Here is a 14,336-nt window from a genome sequence, read left to right as displayed (position 1 = left end):
CCTCTGGTACCCCTGTTCTAGGGGTCATCCTGTCACCCCCTAGCCCACATTGAGGAATGGATACTTCAACTGCAAGAGTACAACTTTGAACTGGAATATCAGCCGGACCCTCCCCGCCTGTCCCCGAACTGACACAAACGTCGAGCCTTATCTATAGGACTTGGCAATTTCTGCCGTCCTGGGACACATTTTTAAAATAAAAAAGTTGGGGAACGGATTGCATAAAATTAAAGAAGAAGGGGCACGACATGCCCACTTCAACTACTTTTAAAACCAAAGGGGATGATGGACGGAGTGTTGAACAGTACAAGCACTCACCGCCAGTCACCTGATCTGGATTTAATCCATTATCATTCTTTAGCTCACTCCGCCACCCCAGTTCAGACATGGCCATATGCAAATCAGTCTGACCCTGTGCCTCATGGGAACAGTCCAGCCAGAACTGCCAAGCTGTGTCTTCCCTGGACCGGAAACAAGCATCCTGGGACCGGTTTCTGGCTAATCAGCCGTCATCAGCCAGGCTAGCTTGAATCCAGTGACAAAGTGAGCAAGGGACCCACGTCTGGGCATACCCTGCCAACTTAGGGTGAACAAAGCAAAATCAAAGGGGATGTGGACTGAGTGTTGAACATTGCAAGCACTCACCCCCAGTCAACTGATCTGGGTTTAATCCATCATCATTCTTTAGCTCACTCCGCCACCCCATTTCAGACATGGCCATATGAAAATCAGTCTGACCCTGTGCCTCATGGGAACAGTCCAGCCTGAACTGCCAAGCCATGTCTTCCCTGGACCGTGAACAAGCATCCTGGGACTGGTGCTCTCCATGCCACTGTAGTCAAGCTATCCTGGCTGATGAGGGCGGAAAGCCCGAAACCGGTCCTAGGGTGCTTGTTTCCAGTCCAGGGAGGACCTGGCCTGGCAGTTCGGGCTGGAATGTTCCCATTGGGCGCAGGGTCAAGACTGATTTGCATATGGCTGGGTCCAAACTGGGATGGCATGGTGAGCAAAAAAACGATGGATTTAGGCCCGATCTCTGTACTGGGTTGAATGTATGACATTGTTCTGCACAGTGGCGGCTGGTGACATTTGAAAGTGGTGAGGCATAAAAGTTAGGCAAGTGAAGCGAGCAAGCATAATAAACATATGTGTGGTCCAGGTTGGATCTTCCTCCCAAGAAAAAGATTGAAAGGTATTGGGGAATGGTGCATTTTAAAGCAAACAAATTTAGTGTGAAAGCAAAGTATTTAAAGCAGTGGAACGTATAGTCTTGTAACATTAAACACATTAAAATCTGCCTCATATTTTACTGAATTATTATGTTTAACAGTTACTTGTAGTGTGCAAATTGTACAGCACAACTACTTCAGCCCTTTATAGTGTGTTCTTGCCCAGTGTCTTGCACTGCATGGGCACCAACGTTAGAAGAAAAAGCTCTAACCAGGCTTCAGAAAGCAAGCACAGCTGCTGGCAGCAATAAGTCTTATAGAAATATGTGCAGACAGGTCTTAAGTCTGATGAAAAAGTGGAAGCTCTCCCAAAGAGCAATTGTAGCTCCTTATGTTGCCCATTAAATACTGTGCATTACTGTAAAATAGGCTAAGGGCCCTGGGAAGCACTGAATTAGAATTCATCGGTATAAAATGCAGAAACCCGCGAGGAGAAGTAATTTACATACTTTGAGCTTTTTACACAGAATAAATAAAAAGGGAAAACAAGGCCACTGTACAACATTGTTGTTACACCCCAGATGAGTTAATATGAAACCCATGAGCTTGTTGAATTGATTTTGTGGCAGATATTGGGCACAATTAATCACTGTGAAATCAAGGAAGAGCTGTATTGAAAAATTAACCTGGAGGTGCATCCACGACATGTTCAATGAGAAATATTTGTTTCAGTAAACCAGCACCGCGCTCTTATCTTGTTAAAACAGAGCAGATATGTCGCAGATCAAAATCTAGTTTTAACTTTCCATTTTCACCTCTCGTACTGAAATTACTGATGAGCAAAATCGTTTTAAAACACAAGGCTGGGAGATAATGACAAGAGACTCATGTGGTGCCTAGAAGGATCGAACAATACGGTAGTTATGCAAATACCTCCTTCATCACAGTGAAGGGGCCTATTTATGATATGACATCTTGTGATAGGCACTAACTTAACGTGATCTGGCACACACATTATCCTAGTTTGTTTTCACAGTAATTCTGCTCAGAAACTACAAATGCAGGTTCTTTGAGGGCATTATTTATGTATAATCAAGATTGTTTGTAGCTAAGATATATATTTTCTAAGTTGATTCGTTTTGCAAAAGATTTTTTTGGCAGTTTCACTTTTCGCACAGATCCCATGTGCGTGTTCCATGTCATACCACCCACCATCCTGGTATTTTCAACCCCTCGTAATGTGCATTTTCGGCCACCTAGTTTGTGCCTCCACTTCGCTGCCACCCAGACTAATGCATGGTAAAATGCCCTGAATATATATTTCAATAAACTAATGGTAACTTACTCTACATCAAATAAACCTTTGTTACAACAAGTGAGGAACCAGAAGTGAGAAACCAAGCAAAGCCACCCACCTGCTCTACATAGACCGTACCTCAAAAAGGAGGAGTTCAGATTACCAATACTGAAGGTAACTTTGCAAGCATCGGCCGCCCAAGGACACTAATACCTTACTTAAATTCTGCCAGGTGCTCGCTTCTAGGCGCTTGGCTCGGTGTAAACTGGCGTCGTTCAGCCCGATCGAGGAAGCAAATAAAATTAAATAAACTTAATAAAGTCAGTATCCGACCGAGTTAAATGTATAAATATTGTCTGACTTAGAGAAAGTGGGTTCAGATTGACACCCCTAAAATCCGCGTTGAGATTTATAGTCACTCAACCTAAAAAACCCACACAGAGACGCTGATGTTTTAGCGTACGCAAAGCGTGACATTCATGGCTTTAGCTGTACTGCGAAGTAATAAAGACGTCTGCAATCCTATTAGTGCCACACTTATGTCCTACTTCATAGCCCGAAGGTCCGATTACACTTCGCACCTTTCTTTTCGCCTCTTGTCGGCCGCGCCTCCCGTCTCATTCGTCCCTTCTATTCCTGCCTTGTAATCGCCCCGCCCTCCTTTCGGCTGGCCACGCCCTTTCCTCTTTCTCCGCCTTCCCTCAGTCCTCCGCTCCTCCTCTGTTGCTAAAGATGGCGGCTCTTCTGACGCGCTCGGTGTCTGTCCTCCGTGCAGGTGCGCTCCTCTCCTTTAAAGTTCTTCGTGCATGGTAACGGGGCTGGACTTTCGGGGGACCTTCATTGCTTTCCTGGAGGTCGCATGGGGCCGCGCGGTGCCTCGAGAGGGTCAAAGGGAATGTTGTCACTGGGAAGCATATCCAGGGTCACCGCTTCCACACTGCCAGCCTTGATCAGCTTCCTGCCAGTGACCCGTGCTGCGAAGATCCACCCTGTAGACGCGGGTTGCAGTGCCTGGTTGGTGTACCTGTCCAACCCTATGCCATGGTGTCTGAAATAAGTCACTGATTATTTTCAGTGAAGTAGAAACGCACACAACGTTTCCTTAAAGGCTTCCCACCTTCTCAGAAACAAACACCGTTCGGATGTTAAACGTTTTCTTATGTGTAGGGTGCAGCAACTTGCACACGAATTTTTTATAAACTCTTATTATTTTTTAATATGGCCAGCTCTCCCACAGTTTGCTTTAAAATAATTGGGGAAAAGGGCATGTAAAGCAATCTGCTCGTCAGATTGTTTCTGTTAGAGACAAATATGTTTTTGATTTGTATTACCAAATGTTTTATGGCCTTGAAATAAAAATAGTGGACAGGTGTCATCCCCGTCCCAATGTCCACTGGCAAAGCGCACTTATGACCCCTTGATATTCGAGGGATCCTCCCGCTCTCGGGTAAATTGAATATGAAGCGAATTCTTTGTTATGTGATGGGTCTGCAAGGTGTATATTTTGTGTGGTAGCCGTATATACCCAGCATTTAAGAAAATGAAAAGCCGAGGTTTGAGGGCCAGTGTGTTCATTTGTTGAAATAAAAAAAGCTGGTGTATCCGCTTGCAATTTTTTTTATTTTGACAAAGTTAAGTGCGGGGAATGGTTTGTTTTTCAAAAGTTAAAAGCATGTATTTCACAGCTAAATGTGGCTTTTCTCCAGCTTATAAATCCAAGGAGGTGTCTGGTGGCAGAGGGCTGGATTTCATAATATATTCAAATAGAATATTTGCGTTATAATTGATGTTTACACTAGAAGAGCTATTGCTTATGCATTTTCGTTGCGCCTGTGACTTCAGTTTCTAGACTTCTGTGGAGAAATGTCGTCATGAATGTTGATAAACCTTTGTATGACCTTATCCCCAGGGTTCCCGAAGGCAGACAGTTCTTAGATTTGTGCAACCTATCTGCTGATGTACCTCTACACCCTATATAACCCAAGTGGTAAAACTGCTTTACAACCCTGTTCAATCAGGACAACTGATGTCAACTGCTTGGGATTGTGAGAGACCTTTGTAACCTTAACTGTCTCTCCCCCCCCCCCCATTTCTCCTCAGTAGTTCCTCCCTGTATAAGATGAGGCGTAGAACGTATACACAAACCCTATAAATCTGTCTAGCGATGGTGGATACAGTCGGGACTGTAAGATCTGTTTATTTGAGCTTTTCTAGAGTGTAAAGCACGTGAAGTCACCATCAGACCCCTGTGCAGTTAGTGAAAAAGACTTGTGTGTCAACATCACTCAACTGTGCATATAATACAAAATATGCATAGATTTAGTGGATTTTTTAGATATAAGTTGTAAAGTACATGTATATTAAGAGAAGCATAGCAATACTATATAATATACATCTGTAAACTAACACTTGTTAACCAGTGTCTAGATAAGGGACTGTGCCATGTTAGAGTATACTGTTTTTTTTTCTTGAACCCGAAGACTACATTTTAGATAACATAGGCATTCTGGGACGCCTGTGAGTTTAGTTTTAAACAGAACAGTGCTATATATTTCCCCTGGTCCATACAAGCATTTTGAATAATTTTTTAAGACTGAGGAGAGGATGGAAAAAATGAAAGTAAGTGGAATGCAAGAAGTGAAGAAAAATGCCTTGTAGCATTTGAAAACAGTGTAATGTGTGTTTTGGACTCACCAGCTCTATAGTTCACCAGCAAGCCTCCTTTTCTGCATCTGCAGCTAAATAAATGCTACCTTCCCCCACGGAAGAACAACCTATACTTGCTTCCCCAACAATAATTGCTACTCACTTTTCCTGGGTGCCCACCTCCCTTATGATTAGTCGTACTATCGCTGGTAAAAGAAATGGTTGTCTTATTCCCTTAACTTTTCTAACATCCCCAGCCAGTATGAGTGCGCTATAGTTTCTGAAGCAAAAACGGAGTACTGGCAAAATAGTGATGAGGCCTCCAGGAGCCTTCCTCACCCCTAAAAATAAAGATCTACAAGCAGCAGTGGGCTCTCTTGCAACTGACTTCATAAAGGGGGCCGTACCTTAATCACTTGTTTAATTTTATAGCTGCGGGAGCTGAAATGCCTGCTTCATGGAGGGGGGCAGAAATTATTTGTATCTATAAAAAGGGGGATAGGAGAGATCCTGCCAATTACCGCCCTATCAGCTTGATAGACCTACTGCAAAAAATTTATGCAAGGCACCTTTTAAATAGAATACATTTATGGATCAAAGAAGGGAATGTACTTTCTAAATTCCAAGCGGGATTCAGAACGAAAATCAGCACAATAGATCAAGTGTTCAGGTTTTGTTGTTTGAGCTGGAAATACATCAGTCTAAAGAAGGGCCATTTGTATGTGGCATTTATTGACTTAAGAGCTGCTTTCGACCTCATCCCCAGGCATCTGCTGGGGAAAGCACTTGACTAACAGGGATTACCCGCCAATATCTTAGAGCAGTTAATAAGATTACACCATGATAACTTCGCTAGGGTAAGGTGGAGCCCAGGGGGTGAATTAACGAGTCCTATCCCCATAAAAAGAGGAGTGCGCCAGGCGCCTACCCTCTTTTCTTTGTTAATGATGTTCCCTTTTATTTAAGTAAATGCAGAAATGATTCACCTAAACGGGGGGGGGGGTGTCGTCCCTATTGTTTGCGGATGACACCATTCTAATATCCCAAACTGAAAATAGTTTACAGTGTCTCCTCAATTCCTTTGCCTCTTATTGCAGTGATAAAGGATTAGAGATAAATGCCAGCAAGACCAAATATATGGCCATAAATCCCCACAGCTCTTTTAGAGGAAATCTGGTCCTAGGCAACCAAAAATTGGAATACGTACAACATTTTAACTATTTGGGTGTCTCACTCGATTCCAAAATGCAGTGCAAAACTCAAATCGAAAAAAGCAAGCTACTCCTAATACAGAATAGCCGCCCAATACTAAAAAGGCACGGGGATAGCCAGGACAAAGCAGTGCTACCTCCACTCGAGGTGTACAGAGCCAAAGCACCAGCAGCGGCCTTATATGGGGCTGAATTGTGGGGCCCTGTATGTAAAACATCATTTGAGGTGAAAGAAAACATATTCTACAGATCTCTCCTAAAGATACCTGTGCGTACCCCTACAATCCTGATGATGTTAGACCTTAAGATGAGGCGTACTGACCATCACGCAATACTCAGACCACTAATGTTCTGGGTACGGTTATGGACCACACCGGCACTCCTTCATTATAGAGCAGCTTTAGAGGAGTTAAAAGACCTGGATATCTCCAACTGCATCACATGGTTCACGCACATAAGAGTATGGTTTGAGAGGGTAGGACTGTCACATTTTTGGAATAGTCCTAATGTATTAACCCCTAATTCAAGAAGGACATTAAAAGCTATTTTTTGGGTCCATATGAATGAACCCCAGCTGCTCTGTCCTGACCAGACGGTGGGGGTAGGTGTTAGCGGCAGTGACCGCACGCTATCCGGGTCCCTGACCTAATTGTGCAGGTCCCACAAGAGCAGTCTGCGGAGCACCTTCTTATCTCCCTTAGGGTCACTTCAACCCAAGCAGGACGTTTTTGCCTGCTCCAATACGACCGCATGGTTTAAGGTTGTATGAACACCCATTTTCATAATCTTGATTTATTTTCACTGTGTAGTACGTTTCACAATAGGTCCTGACGAATTGCCATCCTGGCAAGAAACATGTTGGCCTGACCAGGGGGTCGTAGGTAGTTTGCTTCGTACCTCCGTAAGCATTTACTTCCCCCCCCCCCCCCACTATTTTAACCAAGGGCGTTAGCCACCGGAATAAAATTTATTGTGGACTGACCCACCTTTTTTAATTTCACCACCTCTCCACGACTACACCCCTTTTCTTTACCCCGCACACCCGCACGCACCATATGGCAGGAACAAAAGATCTCCGTTAAAGAGCCCCTTTACGGGTGCCCGTCGGACATTGCAGCGCCAGTCTGACGAGGAGCAAAACCCATATGATGAAGCATGACCTCTAGCTTGCTAGATGTGTGAGGGTTTTAGTTCCAACAAGGGTACTTCCCCTTCTTTGGTTCTGTTCTTCTTTCTTCTACTCTCCACACTTCACGCGACAACTCTACGCTTCACTACCCCACCTGGGGAACTTTGTACATTGTTTTGTTAACCAGTCCATATGATTGAACACAGCACTAATGATATATCAAATGGCTCTCTAACTAGAGAATTTCTTTTGTTCAAAGTAGTCCCTCAGTATGAATCCTTCCTGAATGAAGTGAATCCACCACCAGCTAAAACCCTATACCTTAAATTTAGGTATAGAATACTCTTGTTAAAAAGTTGTGTTGCAAGGTGGAGCAAAAACAGCGATGATAAATGTACCATGTGTAGTGAAGGTGGGAGGGAGGACATTACGCATGTTCTGTTCTTCTGCCCTGCCTACAAGGCCCAAAGGATAAAGTGGATTAAACCTCTTTGTATAAATCTAGGAGTGCGGAGGTTCAGAGAAGCAGAAAGAATCCTATTAACAGATACGCACCAGGCTTTAGTATTTGGCATTAGCAGGTATCTGCTAGCAGTGTATTTCATAAGGAAAAAACCGGGAGAAAAAATATGAATTGCTATAATCTTACTGAACATAGCTGGAATTGATTATGTCACTAGGAAATGTTTACATAGCGCTTTTTAATTTTGTTCAAATTTTAACCCAAAAACCTATTTTAAATTATATCCTATACTGCAATAAATTTGATTAATCAAGACATATTGTAACACTTGTATTTAGGCTAGTAGTGATTCATATAATGGTTTTATAACACTTTTATGACTTTATTTTACTGTACTGCCTATGTACTTATATGATACTTCGTGTCGAAATAAAGTTATTGAATTGAATTGATTTATAAAGGGTATGGAAAGTATAGGGGGGTGTAGGGGAGTGAGTTTCTTAGGTGGGCTGTTGAACTATATTTTTACTTCCCCTGATCCACTCTTCCCTTCCGTTGATGCTCCCTCTCGACTCCAGGTTCTAGCGCCGGGATGCTCCAGGGTTACTGCGCGCTCTACAAAAACCTTAATAATAATAATAATAATATTGCACCCCCACAACTCCTTGAGCACACAATGTGCCCATCAAAGGCAGAAGAATCAACATTTCAAAAAGTGCAGCATCTACGAGGACGACTTAACTTGGAGGGCAGGACAGCATGTTGGCCCTTGTTTTTGTCCCCAACTGAATGGTTGAAACTGAGACATGCTGCTTGGTCCCCGCAGGACGATTTTGGTCCTTTGACTTGAACAACATCACATAGCAGGCGCTTCAGATCGGCTGTTAGTGTGTTCATTACTCTGTTTTTTATGGAAGTGCACCGAGAGTGATCATTTGTTTACTTCAACTGAACTTACATAGTCCTTGTGTTTGTATTTTAGGTGCCTTTCAGAAACATGGAGTCGGCTCCGCACAGGTCGCGCGCCTTTTCTCCACCAACAAGCTAATGTTCAGCAACAAAATTTCAGTCGAGTTGGATAGCACAACAGGTAATTTGAGTGGTCTGCCTTTTTCTTTAACACACACAGTATTTGAATGAGGAATAGAACCACAGGGAATCGGAAATCCCCATTCACGACATTTAGTGGGCCTATTTTTCCTTCCACTCAAGAAGAGCGCCACCTGTAATGTACTGAAGGTGAGCGCGCAGCTGTATGAATGAAGTGTTCCAGAGCTCGGCTGAGCTATAAAGGACATGTAGATGTATGAACTTGGATTTTCTACCACTCTTTGGTCACTGCAACCACAGAAGTCTCCACCTTAATACCCAAACTCTCTTAGCAGCTTTAATTGTTTTACACGTTAAAAAGTGCTTACTTCACATAATATATCTCTCGCAACCTTCTGTACCAGATGTTTGTTTAAAAGATGCAAAAAGAACTATTGATGGACAGAATGCAGAACAATGTCATACATTCACCCCAGTACAGAGATCTGGGCCTAAATCCATAATTTTTTTGCTCACCATGCCATTCTGATTTGGACCCAGCCATGTGCAAATCAGTCTTGACCCTGCGCCCAATGGGAACAGTCCAGCCCAAACTGCCAGGCCAGGTCCTCCCTGGACTGGAAACAAGCATCTTAGGACCGGTTTCGGGGTTTCACCCCTCTTCAGCCAGGATAGCTTGATTCCAGTTGCATGGACAGCACGGGACTCGTGTCTGAGCATACCCGTCCCACTCGGGGTGACAACTGCAAAAAGAACTATTGATGGACAGAATGCAGAACAATGTCATACATTCACCCCAGTGCAGAGAGAATCAGGCCTAAATCCATAGTTTTTTTGCTCACCATGCCATTTCAATTTGGACCCAGCCATATGCATATCAGTCTTGACCCTGCGCCCAATGGGAACAGTCCAGCCCGAACTGCCAGGCCAGGTCCTCCCTGGACTGGAAAGAAGCATCCCAGGACCGGTTTCGGGGTTTCACCCCTCTTCAGCCAGGATAGCTTGATTCCAGTGGCATGGAGAGCACGGGACTCACGCCTGAGGATACCCGTCCCACTTGGGGTGACAACTGCAAAAAGAACTATTAATGGACAGAATGCAGAACAATGTCATACATTCACCCCAGTGCAGAGAGAATCAGGCCTAAATCCATAGTTTTTTTGCTCACCATGCCATTTCAATTTGGACCCAGCCATATGCATATCAGTCTTGACCCTGCGCCCAATGGGAACAGTCCAGCCCGAACTGCCAGGCCAGGTCTTCCCTGGACTGGAAAGAAGCATCCCAGGACCAGTTTCGGGGTTTCACCCCTCTTCAGCCAGGATAGCTTGATTCCAGTGGCATGGAGAGCACAGGACTCACGCCTGAGGATACCCGTCCCACTTGGGTTGACAAATGCAAAAAGAACTATTGATGGACAGAATGCAGAACAAATGTCATACATTCACCCCAGTACAGAGGTCTAAGCGTAAATCCATCGTTTTTTTGCTCACCATGCCGTTTGCTGGACTGTTCCCATGAGGCACAGGGTCAGACTGATTTGTATATGGCCATGTCTGAACTGGGGTGGCACAGTGAGCTAAAGAACGATGATGGATTAAACCCAGATCAGTTGACTGGGGTGAGTGCTTGCAATGCTCAACTCTCCGTCCATCATCCCCTTTGGTTTTGCTTTGTTTGCCCCAAGTTGGCAGGGTATGCCCAGACGTGGGTCCCTTGCTTACTTTGCCACTGTATTCAAGCTAGACTGGCTGATGACTGCTGATTAACCAGAAACCGGTCCCAGGATGCTTGCTTCCGGTCCAGTGAAGACATGGCTTGGCAGTTTGGGCTGGACTGTTCCCATGAGGCCCATGGTCAGACTGATTTGCATATGGCCATGTCTGAACTGGGGTGGCAGAGTGAGCTAAAGAATGATGATGGATTAAACCCAGATCAGTTGACTGGGGGTGAGTGCTTGCAATGTTCAACTCTCCGTCCATCATCCCCTTTGGTTTTGCTTTGTTTGCCCTAAGTTGGCAGGGTATGCCCAGACGTGGGTCCCTTGCTCACTTTGCCACTGGATTCAAGCTAGCCTGGCTGAACGCAAAGACAAGGGTGAGCAGAGGAAACACTGGTCCCATACACCTTAGGGGGACAGATCGACATCGAAAGTACCCTTGTGCTCTCCTTCAGTGTAGAAGTCGACGTCGAGGCACCATTCGCAGGAGAAGCGAACAACTTCAGGTATGAAGTCCCATCCTAGGCCGACGTTGACACTATCTCGTAGGCGGTCCAGTTCTAGCTCGCCTACGACGGCGGGAGGCAGTCGCTCGATGTCAACTTTTCAACGTCGACAGAACAGCCCGCCTCCGACAGGCCCTGTGGCGACGTCGACAAGCATCGACGTCAAGCCGGACACCGAGAAGCTCAACGCTGGTAAGACGCAGTCATTCTCCAACTGAGCGTCATAGCAGGCGATCGCCGTTAAGGAGGTAGACGTCGCCTAGGAGAAAGTCGCCGCCGAGGCACTCTGTCGAAGCATCCGTCACCGAGAAGGTTGACGTCGAAGCATCCGTCACCGAGAAGGTTGACGTCGAAGCATCCGTCACCGAGAAGGTTGACGTCGAAGCATCCGTCACCGAGAAGGTTGACGTCGAAGCATCCGTCACCGAGAAGGTTGGCGTCGAAGCATCCGTCACGGAGAAGGTCGACGTCGAGACCACATGGATCTCCCTCGGGGCATAGGCGGTCACCGCGGAAAACATCGCTCTAGATCGACGACGAAGAGATTGACATCGGAAGTCGCAGTCACGGGTCTCCTCCTGCCAAGAGACCTAGGGCGACGTCGAGGGACGAATCAATGCCGCAGGATGTCCAGGTCGTGATGTAGTGTAGTGCCTATATTCCCAATAGGCTCTGCGCATTGGAATAATATATACTATAGATTAGACGGAGGACTGAGGTCTACTAGGTCTCTATCGAATATATTCGACTTAATTGTGAGCGTCAGCTAGCTCAGAGGTCACTAGAAACTTTCTCGAATTCACAAGAAGGGATTAGTTTCTGACAACCGCATAAACATGACAACTTTGCTCCCTCAAGAATAAGGAGTATATCTCCAGAGTCGTGGAAACAATAGATAGATATTTCACTCAGTTAATCATGCATGTTTCGTTTCACCAGAGGTGCAGAGAAATAGAGAGACGGGCGTTTTCAATAAAAAGTATTTATTGAACCGTCTTCTTTCTCATGCAGAGGAAATGAACTGCTACTGGTTGCAAAGTACAATGCGGACAGTACGAAGAGTATTATAAAATAATACTGTAAAAGCATGATATGGTTTTTAAGCCATACAATACATGGAATACATGCACTAATAAATAAAGACTAAAAGTACTCAACTGGGGCTTCTAAAATACGCCTACCCCGGTGTACCTAACCTAGGTCTAGTACTAGGGAAGAAGTAAGTGAGGTGTAGCTTAGTTTCAGTATTCTTTTGCCAAGAACCTATCCAAGAATTCTCTATGGGTCTAATCAGCGCCGTTCCTTGGTTTAGAATGAAGGAGGTCTGGCATCTCTCTCTCAGGACTCGATTTCCCAACAACCCGCAAGGGTAGCTTGGAAACACTGGAGCTGGATTTCTCGGCAAGAGCAAAGACAGCGTCTCTCTCAGTGCGTCTGCTGGAGGGTCGGCTTCCTTCGGCACTTGCTTCGGCGAGCTGTGTCGTGCAGGTAGATAGTCGAACTGCTCCAAACCACCGTGTGTTTGCCTGGGCAAGAGAGGGCATATTTATACCTTAAAGGTGCCGAGTTTGACGTATGGTTGGACATAATAATGTCATCAAAGACTCGGTTCTTTAAAAACTCCATGAGTTCTTGGTTAAATCAATATTCAAGCAAGGGGAAGTCCCTGACTGCTGAAGGCGGGTTTTTCCAAGAAATCGTTGTGGATTTTCCGAACTAGTGGAAGTAGCCATACCGTATTTGGACTGCATAGGCTAAGTCTAAATATGGTTATGATTTCTATGTCTATATAAGGATAGGGTGATTTATACCTATATATGGGCATGAATCGGGAAAATTACACTAGTGTCCTAAATTCATATACAACACCCACTCCACTTCATTATGTTTAACATTACTAAATTATAAGCACTAAAACATATCTAAAGCATGTGTTTACAATCCCACCCAAAATACACAAAAATGCATTTCAACATGGTTGCACACGAAAAATGACCATTTGTACAGTACGCATATAAAAGGAATGCTTTCATCCTAAGCATATAGTATGATATTGGCAATGCTAACTGAATGAATCACGAGTTTACATTTTTATGAAATGGCTCTAGGTTTACAGAAGAAAAAGGTCGAGACCATTCCATAGCAGAATATATGTTATTGTTTTTGAGGCCAAGGTAAAATATTGTCTCTAGGAAGTGTTAGAAAAGAATGTCCTGTTCTCTAAGAATAGTTCTACATTAAGCAGATTACTTTGTGCCAAAAAAACGTAATTTTTGAAAAAGTCAAATCAAAATAGTAGAAAAAATAGAGTTCCAAAGTTAGAAGCTTTGTATTTGAAAAACGAAGGCCGAATTCGGAGTTCATGGAACGCTGTGAGCAGATTTCAAAAGTTATTCTTGGTGTCAGGAGAACATCAAATCGTCTAGGCTGGCAAAGAAATCGTCTACCACAGTAGGTGAAAGTGGAACTACTTCATTAAGTAGATCAATTGTGCACAGATGAGAAGCATCGCCGTCAGCGTCATTCGCATTAGCAATGTTCGCAGCAGATGGTACCTGTGTGCCTGTTGTTCCACGTAACTCGCCATTAGCTGTAGTTGCTGGTGAGATCTCTACGAATGCCGTCATCAGGATTGGGAGCCATTGGGGGCCACACGATGCATGAGCCGTTACCGGACCTAGCAAAGCGTCAACATCCGTTGGCAGTGCTGATGGAAGTGTAAGACCAACATCCAACACACATACTTCTCCGCAAAGGAGGCATCGTAGAACAGGTAAGATGCAATCTTGCCAGATTGGTCTGAATGAGAGAAACCATGTGGTATTCAGATCTCTTAAACGAGCCGAGCCAAGCCAAGAATCTGTGTAATTCTGTCACGGTACCGCATGGCTTGGAGAGCATTCTCCTTGGTAGTCTGGGTATCGTTTGCGACTGGACTTGCCATATCGAAGCAGAAGAAACAAAAATAGAATTCCTGCAAAGAGTTCCAAAATAAGAGGCAGGCCGCCGAACACAGAGTGCATTAAATTTGGAAAAATGCCTAGGACTGCTTCAAAGGGTGCTAACAGTCCCAAAAAAACTGCCTTAAATACATGTACAATACCACTGGTATCAGACATGTTTAAGATACGACCTAACATTTCTG

General features: G+C 44.5%; 1 protein-coding gene across 1 annotated transcript in view; it reads left to right on the top strand.

Moving 5' to 3' along the window:
• Positions 1–3,123: 3,123 nt before the first annotated feature.
• The window catches only part of ECI1 (enoyl-CoA delta isomerase 1), a 113,307-nt gene continuing 102,094 nt past the window's right edge, over positions 3,124–14,336 (top strand). The window contains exons 1-2 of the mRNA XM_078663119.1: positions 3,124–3,241; positions 8,898–9,005. Coding sequence (XP_078519245.1) covers positions 3,199–3,241; positions 8,898–9,005 — 151 coding nt within the window. The 5' untranslated portion in view covers positions 3,124–3,198. The remainder of the gene's footprint in view (positions 3,242–8,897; positions 9,006–14,336) is intronic.

This window comes from Lissotriton helveticus, chromosome 10 (assembly GCF_964261635.1).
Source record: "Lissotriton helveticus chromosome 10, aLisHel1.1, whole genome shotgun sequence".
Classification (NCBI taxonomy): Eukaryota; Metazoa; Chordata; class Amphibia; order Caudata; family Salamandridae; genus Lissotriton; species Lissotriton helveticus.
This window is presented reverse-complemented; position numbering and strand designations above follow the sequence as displayed.